We start from the raw sequence: 12,008 nt of genomic DNA, 5'->3' as shown, positions 1-12,008 counted from the left end.
TACTTAAGATTAGGGCTTTTAAAACTTAAACTGATCATATTATTTCTTTTCTTGCTTATTTTTTTGTAAATACAAGTTTTAGAATCGTAAAATTGTTTTTCAATAAAAACTAAGAAATAAAGTTTGATGTCGCAAGGAAATTATTGCATCATTTCTCGGCTATGACGTAATTATTGCATCATTTCTCGGCTATGACCAATATCTCACGGTAAAAAAGTCGAGCTTTAAGTACAATCATTAAACTATTTATGCAGAAAGGTAAAATAACAAATACAGCGAAATTTGAGTAAATCATTTTACTAATGTTTATTAATAAACATTTCATATAGATTATTTGAATTTATTATAATTTAATATGTGTGTTGTTGTTCTTGTAATCGTCACAATTATAGTTCATCGTTATTTACACTATTCAGTATAAAATGCGAGTTCGAGATTACATTATCGTCGCCATCGTCATAATTATTACCACTATGTTTATTATTATTATTATTATTATTATTATTATTATTATTATTATTATTATTATTATTATGACTTTTCCCTTTTCTTTCTTTTTTTTCTCAGACACTACCTGTCATCGATTAATTAATTATCAATGCTTGTACTCAGGAAAATGGGGGGGCAGTAGGGCAGTATTTTCATTATCACTAGTGTTGTTGGTAATTAATTCTTTAGGGGAATCATTATTCATTATGTTACAATCTAGACTAAAGTTATCGTCTAGTGGGTGTTTGTTAATATTAGGCTTGTGATTAACATTAATTCCACAAACTTCGCTTAGCGTTTGCTGTTGTTGGGATTGAGCAGATTCGACTTCGGCGTTGCTGCCGACGTCGTGGTTGTTTTCGATTTGTGGGGGGGATGGATAATAACCACGCTGCTTGATTGGCAGTTGTTCCACCGGCAGTTGGTGTTGCTGTTGTTGCTGCTGTTGTTGCTGCTGCTGCTGTTGCGTTTGCACCGGCATCGCAGGCGGCGGTGGTGGCTGCTGCGGCGGCCGATGCTGCACTCCTCCTCCTCCTCCTCCTCCTCCATCCTCACTAGTCCACCGGGCTACTTGTTGTTGAGCTTGAATAAATGCATCACTAGAAAATAATAAGATTACACGAGCCCATTGGATCTAGTCCACCGCCACTAATGCTGCATTCAAACGCGGGACGTAACAACATTCAATAAATGGAACCAACGGAGAGACCCAGTCGACCCAGAAACGAGAGCTGTTAGTGCATACGTGATTGTTCTTTGGTTTAATCTTTATATCCGAACTATCGATGTGTAATAAAAAGTTTATAGTGTAAAATAGAGTAGGACTTTATATATAACAGGAATAAAAAAGAATGATTATAAGATTGAATTGGTGAATCGATAAATAATCTAACAATTAATTTTAAAAATTAATTCTAAAAAATATCGATTAATTAATAATTGAAAAATTGTAAATAGTGAATATGTCATTACATTAAAATGACCCAATCAAATTACCCAATTATTCCTTATTTGTGATGTAAAAGATTATACAAACTTTCTTCAAAATAAAATTCTTATATATAATGGTTTATATATATTATTCCAATTAATCTTGTCTAGATAATCAAGGTACTAATTAATTGCTATTATTTCAAATTTATTTTTTGAAAAAGAAATTAATTTTAAAAGAAATAATTTAATAATTGGAAATATACGTATATATTTACATATATACACACATATATATATATATTATATTTATATGTATATATATATATATATATATACATATAAATATAAATATATATATATATATATATACATAAATATAAATATATATATAATCATATGTCTCATATAACTTTAATTAATTTTGATTACAACTTCAAATTGTACTCTGAGAAGGAGATATCACGTATACACATTAATTAAAAAATTAATTGAAACATTTAAAGCACGTGCGAAGCCTTGCGATTCGTTTCTACAACTATTATTTTAATTCGGCATTCTTTATACTATCATCTAACATATCAGGAAGAGAAACTTCAGATAAGGATAAGTGCACACATTAATGACAATGTAGACCATTTCATTAATAGATTGAGAAAGATTTCTTGTAATGTTTAAAAAAATTGACAAATCTGTTCATTGTAATTTAGCGAGTTTTGCAATGCAAAATACTAGAGAAGCGGCATGCGCGAGATTTCTCTGTCATAATCATAAGTTCTGTTAGATGTCCCAGATCTGTTTAGGTATTAATCAAATATCTGAAAAAATTAATAAAAAATAAAAAAATTTTCTTACAAGGCAATTTTCTTACAGATTATCAATATTTGATGCATGTTATTCGGGGACATATCGAGTAGACCTGTGACGTATTCTTTTATTCTTTTAGCTATACGTGTGTTGTTATTGTTTTGTTGTTTAGAGCAACATGCACACAACGCAAAAGCAAACGAAAAAGCATGCAGATTTTCGTGTGCATTTAGCTTCTTTCTGCAAAATTTCATGGATTCCATTATTTTTAACAAACTGTTTTATTAATTCAATCTGCGATGCAATTGCGAACGCGACAATTGCGGAATTGCAAATATCGTATGCCGAGTCCATTTATACTTTATGTAGATTTTAGATTTTCCAGCCAATCGTATATATTGTGATTCTCACAATATTCACAATTTTCTTTTTATTTATCTTATTTTTTAATATTCGCGAGAACAGTAAAATCTCTCCGATGTGATTGCAGATATAACTTTCTTTATATTTGAACTCCTACTTTCTCTCAAATTGCGCCTTTTGTTAACTTTCGATATGACACATGCCTTTTACACATTCTTTACAATTATTTCGATGTCAGCTTTATCGATATTTCGATTCATTTTCTTTTCGCAGATGACAACACATGCACCATCCTTATCTGAGGTATAATGAAATCTTTATTGTGAGCTTATCGTAGGATTTGTGATAGAGGGGCGGTACAGATGTGAGCCGATAATAAGTCTCAGTGTCAGTGAATAATCGCTACTAGTGAAGCCGTAGGATTTTTCGTGTGACGCAAAGAGTCTTGCAATACCTTTCACAATCGGGTGTTTCACCCCTAGTATTTGAGCCTCTGTCAGGATCGGCAGTTTCATAGATACCCTCGTCCTCAGGGTGCATTTGATGGGAGTGTTGATGGGTGTGTTGATGGTTGCCGTAAGGACTTCGGGACGTCGGCTGACGGTATCTACCGTAGACGAATCTACTAGCGTCCTCGTCGCGGCCGCGGCTACATCTTCTGCTTCTACGTAGGAAATCCAATCAATCCCTGTGCATAAGTCCACGGGCTACGCGACACTTTCACTCGCGCTATCTGAGACTTTTATTCGCTATTTTCCAAATTTAATTCCTATCTTTTACGATACTCGAGAATTTAATTTAGATGTTATATATATGTAAAAAAATTTATTTGATATTTATTTGATTTTTCCTGATATAGAAAATATTTAAATTATTTATCTCTATCTTCACTTTTTCTACAATTAATTCATTGTCTGTATGCTCTTTGTACAATTCCTTCACTAATCTAATCTATCATGTTTTTTTTTATATCTTCTAGGCAACGATGATATTCACACCTGGTATCGATATATAAGTCAATTTAGTTGATGATAAATAATACAATTCTGCTGTTACTCGGCGCCTTATTAATATTTTAATTGGACCACAATTATTATCATAATTAAAAACTTGTTACGTTGATTATTTAGTATAAACAGACTCCGCATCTTACGCCTCAAGTAAATTTTCTATGCGTACATACTTATTTATAATTTGTTAATTACCAAGTGTGTATCCCTTTCTCGTTATCCTTGCGCGTGTTTTATTGTATAATCTACGATTTCGCAAAACATCGAATATAGTGTCTGATATATATATATATATATATATATATATATATATATATATAAATAAATGCGTCGAGTCTGACAGCCTTCTGATGCGCAAGATAGGAAGCAGAATAAGATAATAAATTAACCCTCTCATTTCATTATAATTATTTTATCTCTATTACATTACTACGTACCGATTTGTATATTTCTTATAATTTTGTATAAAAGGTTTTCCTAACTTAGTTTTTGAAGACATATGAAAAAATGATTACGACGATGATTCAAGTGAGGAAAAGATGTATATTTTAGACACAAAAACAACATATAAAAATTATATGTATAAATTAATTAGTTAGATAATAAAATTAATATATATTTATTAAAAAATATAATTTAGATATAGATAAAAAATTAAAAAAAAGACATTTTTTTATGACAATTTGCGATTAATTGATATATGAGAGGGTTAAGATAATAAGTTGGCGAAAGAGAAGATAGTAAGCAATTCACAGTGAGAGTTATAGCAGCGTGTGAAATGTCTGCTGACAATAACTGTGATCAACAAAGTATGAAAAAGCTCAGACGTATTTAGCCAACCGTTTCGATAAGAATACATTGTTGAATTAAAATGAATGTCTAATTTACAAATTATTGCTAAAACGTCTAAGAATATTTTTGTGTACTGTAATGAATATCCTTGTAATTCGAAATTGTTATCTCGATATTACTTCAAGTTTAACGCTCATTGTCTGAATTGAGTTTAAAAGCTTGTTTGTCATAAGCCCGCGTACTTTTCTCTCGTAAGTTTCTTACCCTTGTGATGACTCGCTACAGACAGAAGAATCGATTCTGTAATGTCGATCTGGTTCGCCCTCGGATATTCGAATCTCCTCGGACTCGCTCGGACTCATCTGACCAGTCATGTAGGGTCTGATGACAAAATTAATCATAAATGTCTTTTTAATTTTGAAAAAAAGCTCAAAACTTACAATTACTTAGTTGAAAACTCGAACGATGAACGTATATGCCAAAAGAATTTGCAATATAAAAACTAATCTATTTTGTGATGTTTAAAACACAAAAATTCACAAAAAAATGTTGTGAATTGAAGAATAATTCAGAATAAGAAAAATCTGAAATTTCCTGAGACCTGAGAGAAGTGTTGAGTGCTGTAAATGACATAAAGATCTATACCTGCTTGTTGCTCGATGTTCAAGTTGACGAATGAGATCTTCGAGGGTGCGTATACGAATAGTGCCGCACGGTGGCTGCAACTCCACGTCATCCTCCTCTTCCTCCTGTCCGTTGTCGATGCCATTGTCTTGCCCGTCGGTATCCTTACGATACATGTCAGGATAGCCGCATTCGGCCAGCGATTTGCGCAAAGCGTCATCGTCAAGGAGATTGCTGCTGCCCGACGGGGTGCCCGCGAGATCGCGACGGCTTGCCGCATTCTTCAGCACCTCAAGTATGTCCTCGTGATAACCGTTTAGCTGATTCAAGGTTCTCTCCACATGTTCAATCGCACCTCCACCTAGTCCTGGCGACATTTACATGTGACTCGAGTTACCGCTCCATTAAAAGAGGACTCTCGCTGATGCAGTTCGCGTTAACCCTTTCGTGCGCAACGATCTTTTCGTCTCCTTTTTCTACTTCCTTTTCGTGAAACTAATAAATTCCTCTTACAGGCGCACGCGGGAATTAATAAGTATCTTATGATACCTGTCTATTGTTGATTTCTTAATCCACATTTTTAAGATTAGATTTTGTAGAAAACGAAAATTATTCTAGTTTATTTGCACGTAGTAAAATGTATACTTGAAATATTTGGAATTAATCCATATTAAGCGCATGAGAGAGTTAAATAATTGTGAAGTCTTTTAAAGAATCCTTGTATGACAATTCTGTATTAACCCCTTATATGGACAATATTAAATCCCAAGGCAGATTTTTAGTAATGTTAATATTTATAACTACATGTATAGTGACTAATTTGTGTTTGTTAACCGCTCTTACTTGATGATGATGAAAATAAAATATGTTAGAATTACTGATTTATAAAGGGTTAACGTTCGTGAAGAATCGATGCAAAAAGTTCGAACTCGTAAGGGATCAAAAGACAACCGAGCATGTAGTACGCGCAAAATTGTGAATAGTTTTTTTAGATACTTAATTTCTCGAATGTTAAAAATATCTAATATCTATTCCATAACGGTACAAAAAATACAGCTATTTAATTTTATGGCTAAAAACATTTGTTTGATTAAATAAAATGTGTCCGGAAAACTCTTTCTATTTTCCCAATCGATATATATTATAAAAAATATTAAACAATAATTACATAAAAATAGATAATAATAATTCGTACGAGCGTTATTTGTATAAGAAATATTTTTCTAAAAATGATATTGTGACATTTTTTTAAATAGAAACAGTATGTCTATTAATATTGAATAAATAATGATTAATTATTATGATTATGATTAATTACTATTCAATATGATTTTTATTTTACTACAAATAATGAAATTAAAACTTTAATTAAAGAATTTTCCTTTTGCAATGATTTTCTATGTTTTATCATACAACGTTACTTGATTATCTGCATAATATTGAGCTACAAGTTCGGTTAGGTTAATCTTTCGGCTCGCCAAAGTCCGAGCTTCCTTCAACTATTCTTCACGTGAGATTTCGTGAGTCATCACGCTCACTTGTTGTGTTACAACTATCAGGCATTACAATACCGTAACCACCGTGTTTCTTTAAAATTCCCTTCTCAGGCAACTTTGTGACATTGTTTGGTGGGAGATCAATGAAAGAGACAACCTCCTCTGCCGTACCTCCATCTTCCTCCTCCACGCCGAGCCTCTTCGGCTGCGGTTTATGCTCCCTGAAAGATCAGATTTATATCGATGTTCGCTTTTGTTATCAACACCTCGTGTTATCTTTTATCTGCGCAAAAGCAAATGTGCAGAAACTCAATCGTGTTTTCTTCTCTTTTAAAAATAATAGAATAGTTTTTATAATACAAATATAAACCTTAAACTCTTGTGTGTTCTAAGAGCATTAATTGTTGTTCATAAAAATATAATATTATATATATTATAAAACAATGTTTTATAAATCAAAACAAAGATATACAAAAGTCCGTAAATTTTACAGAAACGGTGTATTAACAGATATCATACACACGCATATGCACGCATATACACACATTTTATTAAAGTAGTATTATTGTCCATAGCATTTTTTCTAATTACAACAAGAATGTAAATCATAACATTGACTGATGAAACAAATTGTTTAATCGCAAATAATAATTTTTATTTCTAACATTCTTTTTTTTATTTCTAAATTTTTAAATTTTGATTTAACTACAAATAAAATTAATACGTTTATTTAAATGTTTAACAAAAATGTTAAGAATTATAATATATACAGGATGTTCCGCGAGACTTCTGCCACCGCTCGTAAAAAAATAGATGGGACCGAGATGAACATAAAAGTCCCATATCATTGGTAGTGGTAGAAGTCTTGCGAAACATCCTGTATATTGGAATAATATAATTGAAAGCATTTGCATCGATTATTATAATTTTATTGATTTTACATTTATTTTCTATTAATTGCAATAACTTTGCAGTTATCCTATCATTACCTATTTTCATTTAATTACGAAATGGGTGATGATAATATTTAATGATCTTTTTGCGATGAGATGTTAAGTGAAAAATCAATTCTGTGATGAGAATTCCGAGTGAGTGTTCCGGGTTTAATATATAATTAATGATTAACGATATTTAACTGTAGTAATATCCCAGATTCATCGATTTATCTTTGGGAAAGAAAGAAAGATACGACGATAATACTGAAATACTTTGTATAAGTGCATCTATTATCATGCAATAAACAAAAATTATAGTGGGATAAAATAATAATAAACATTTCAATGCGATGAATAGCATGCGAGGATCGAATTATTTATATTTAATTCATATTTAGTTCGACCACAGCGTGTGTGTTGCAAAGTCAGCTGAATTATTAAAAATGTGATTGTGCAGAAAATGGTTTCGTGCGAAATACGAGAAGATAAATAAAGAACAATTCGGGGCCGGATTGATAAATATAATTACATATAGAAAGTTTTGATTCTCTAGATTGTTAAAAATTTACAAAGCTAATTGCAATAACGCGACAATTTCCTGCGTCATTAAAACGCAAAATGGATCGCCGATCGAGAATTACGGCGATCTCGTTAATAAAATTATGATCCAAGTAAGGAATAACAACTATTCCAAGATTTTTTGTATGCAAATGGACTGTAAAAAAAAATCAATGTAAAAATGATTCCTTGATTGGACCAAACTTGATGGTAAACATGACGGCGACACACATGAGACTTACTTGACTCTTGGCCCTTCGGTGGCGAGGACGTTATTCGGATGTCGAAACAGCACGCGCTGGGTCTCGCCGCGGCTAGAAATATACTAATATAGGCATGCCGCGGCTATTCTTATTAACCCTCAACTACTATGTGCATCGTTCATATTCAATTCTCTTTCAACCTTGATCAAGAAATATATTCCATTCTTACAAATATCTAGCTAAATATCTCTCTGTAATTTATATCTAATGTTATTTATATCTAATCTAAAAAAATTTTTATCTATTTTTACATAATAATAGACGATACTGTTTTTTAGAAAGTTAGATACCGCAATTGGGATAAAATTTAATAGAAAATATACTTTGTTTAAATTTTATTTCCTTTACAAAACTAATCAGTTATTTATTTCTTATAATTATTTTTGTTAGTAATATTAATCTACTCAAATAATATTAGAAGATTATTATAAATTATTTTGATGAGAAAAAAAATGTACATTTTAATTAATAAAAATATTTCAGTAATATTCAGAAAAACATTTGACAAGTAATTGTAAATATCTAGCAAAATTAAGCATATATGTAAATTAAATTGAATATTTATTTCTATATTTAGTTATCTATCTAAATTTAGTTATTTCTGCACAAAGATCAGCGCTGCACTTTTCATAATAATTGAGGATTAATAAAATTCTGTGAGTGTATACTATTTTTCATTTTTTTACTTGCAAAATAAAAGAAATCGACCGAGCAAAATTCATAATTTTCTGTCGTTCGCGCGCTTCGATTATATTATCAAGATAAAAATGATTAAATAAACATAAATATATAAATATTAAAATCTATTTCATCAAATTCCAATCATCTTCGAGATTAATAAAATGCTTTATCTTGAAGTTATAAGTTAATTAATAAATTATTATCAATATATAACGAGTCAGGATAAAACTTTGTGAGAATCTCATGAAAATATTATACTTTGTCATAATAATTAATTACATCTATGCATTACTTTGAAATCTTTTATAGATTTGATATTTATATTTAGGGACCTAAAATACAATTAACAGTATCGGGAAGATTATTATAAAGCGCATACTAAAGCTTATAAGTTTAGGAGTAAAGTTTAGGAGTCGAGATCTACCTGAAATAAAAAGGTATCGAACTCCAAAGTTACATTGATTCAAGCAAACTTTAGCTCATTTTTTATAAAGCTGCTCGCATATTTTCAATAATAAGCGTAACTTTTTATACAGGATGGGCCAAAGATATAATTAAAAATTTATATACACACATATATATATATATATATATATATAGGAAATTGAGTAATTGCGTAATTTTTTTTTAAATATTATAGAATCCATTTTAAATATTAATTATTTAATCGTTGATAACTTTTGGCCCCTCTTGTAATCATCTAAATTACAAAAATATACTGCGAATTTTTCGTTCGTCGTTATATTATAACAATGCTCTTCGAAAACGATCGAACGACAGAAGCATCTCGAGCTGCAATAAATCCTACATCATACATCAATGAATGCATGATATTTCATTAACATTTGTTAGACGAATTCTGGGACATCGCGATAGTTTAAAAAAAAAATATATATTTAACATGCACGCGCGTTGAAATTCGCCGATTGTGTGGAAAATAACGAAGAATATGATGAAAAATGAGATAAGATGTAAGATGTAATGAGATGCTCTTATAACTATTGTCAGATATACTTTTTGTTAATATAATAATTTTTATTTAATTATATTGTGATAATCTTTAAAAAATTTTTAATAAAAAAACGACTATAATTATTAGTTAATTGGAAATATTAAAAGTAAATATTATCTTCTTCGGAATTTACTTAACTACAATTAATTTTTAAAATTGACTTTCTATTTTAAATATTAAAATATTTTATTTTAAAAACTCGGTTTTGAGTAGCCAATTTTCCGTATACTTCACCCTTGCAAAGCCCAAGTTAATTTTTGGCAAGCTCGTCCAATGTGTTAAAATATTCTGTAATTCAGAATAGAGAATGGCTAGTAAAAGAGGCAAATGACCGCCGTACCTGTACTGAGGCATACTGCCGAAAGTCAGGATCTTGTTAACCGTGTCCAAGGCCGCAGCTTCCGCGTGATGATTACCGGAAACGCCGCTGTAACTTTTCTGCTGCGGCTTCTTCGAATATGGCGGATCGTACTTCTGGACGGTGCTCTTCCTTCTGCGAGAAATTTATCGATTACGCACAACTTGTCATTTTGTATCGCGGGAAAAACGTAATAAAGCGCATGCAAGCTAGTGGAAGAGTATTTGTTTGAAAAATATCGGATAATTTTCAGGGATTTTAATGATGTTAAAAGGGATTATCATTGCGGAATTGCATAAACCGATTAATATTGTTATTAATTACTAGCATAGCTATCAATGTATGATTTAGTTTAGAATTAGTTATAAAATAATTTTATCTAATTATATTAATTAATAACAAAGTTACCTGGAGGATTGCTGTAGAATATTCAGTTTGTTCAATAAAGATATGAATAGGAAATGTAATTCTTGCTAACATAAAAGGGTTTAAAGAATTAATCGACATAATTTAGAAATTTAGAAATAAGAATTTAATAAATTAAAAATCCAAATTCAAGAATAAATGTTTAGATAACAAAAATTATAAATATAAAAATAATCTGTTATATATAAATATTTATTCTTGTGTATTGAATTTTTAATATATATAATTCTTTTTTCAGAAAGAATAGAAATAAATTATATATATTATATATATAATTATAGAAATAAATAATAATCTTTTTACTGTTAGTCGCGTCAATAGAATATTTTAAATTTTAATTATTTACGTCATTGATTAATATCCAACATTTTGCAATATAGCTCATTAATATTCAAAAATGTTCAATATTATTTGCAATATTCTTATTTATTCTAAGGCTCTTATTTATTTATTTTAATAACATACAAATGCAATCCATCGATGCAAATAAACATGGCGTCGATAATCCCTCTTAAATTGCCAGATGAAGTTCATCAGAGTCTACGTATATTATTATCTGTGATCAAAATTATTACAGATAATATAACCATTATAAGCAAGATTTGCATTTATTCAATGTTCGATCTATATTCTCGCTACAGAAATCAACGGATCTTTTCAGCATGCAAAACTTAATTTCGAAGAAAAACGGATAACCAGTCAATTGGTACATTTGCAGCTATCCTTAGGGATTTCCACTGCAGTACCCATTAACTAATCAGTAAAAGACAAGTAGGAAATAGTTTAACTCTAAACAGCATTAAGATATAGTAGCACAAAAAATATCGTATTTTGATTACGTTAATCTATGATTATTATTAAATTTAAAATATTGAAATCTTTTTAAGAAAGAAATATATTTTGTGCTGCTTTAAGTTAAATGTAAGAAATAAATTAAGTTTAAAAGTAAATAGTGAATTATAAGAGAACAATATTTTATTTTTAAGGAATAAAAAATTTTTTTGTTTAATAAAAATACTGATTATTACAATGTGCAATAGAATGTATACTTAAATATTTAAAAAAATATTGATATAATTGATAAATTTAATATAATATATAATTAAATATATTTAAATTGTTATGCTTAAGGGCAACTTCGTAATATTTTGTATATGCAATTTATTTTAGCATTTAACAAAAAGTGTGAAAATTAAGTTCATGAAGAAAGTATCAAAGAGAAATATAAAAAGATACAAGATATGAAGTTTGATACCATGAATAT

At 29.8% G+C, this 12,008-nt stretch overlaps 1 protein-coding gene across 15 annotated transcripts in view; it reads right to left on the bottom strand.

Annotated features, from left to right (window-relative positions):
• Positions 1-281: 281 nt before the first annotated feature.
• mmd (disintegrin and metalloproteinase domain-containing protein mind-meld) overlaps positions 282-12,008 on the bottom strand; it is a 40,106-nt gene continuing 28,379 nt past the window's right edge. For 6 of the 15 annotated variants that reach the window (XM_011642427.2, XM_011642428.2, XM_025218854.2 and 3 more), the window contains exons 20-26: positions 10,301-10,453; positions 8,247-8,318; positions 6,587-6,732; positions 5,037-5,382; positions 4,656-4,772; positions 3,044-3,253; positions 282-1,088 (exon numbers count right to left, since the gene is read on the bottom strand). In XM_011642427.2, coding sequence (XP_011640729.2) covers positions 596-1,088; positions 3,044-3,253; positions 4,656-4,772; positions 5,037-5,382; positions 6,587-6,732; positions 8,247-8,318; positions 10,301-10,453 — 1,537 coding nt within the window. In that variant the 3' untranslated portion in view covers positions 282-595. Of the gene's footprint in view, positions 1,089-3,043; positions 3,254-4,655; positions 4,773-5,036; positions 5,383-6,553; positions 6,733-8,246; positions 8,319-10,300; positions 10,454-12,008 lie in introns of all 15 variants that reach the window. The other 9 variants (XM_025218853.2, XM_011642426.2, XM_089079719.1 and 6 more) reach the window with 8 other exon arrangements.

The sequence above is a fragment of the Pogonomyrmex barbatus genome, unplaced genomic scaffold (genome assembly GCF_055798465.1).
Source record: "Pogonomyrmex barbatus isolate J1 unplaced genomic scaffold, ASM5579846v1 scaffold3, whole genome shotgun sequence".
Taxonomy (NCBI): domain Eukaryota; kingdom Metazoa; phylum Arthropoda; class Insecta; order Hymenoptera; family Formicidae; genus Pogonomyrmex; species Pogonomyrmex barbatus.
The sequence above is the reverse complement of the archived record's forward strand: the minus strand, read 5'-3'. Positions and strand labels throughout refer to the sequence as shown.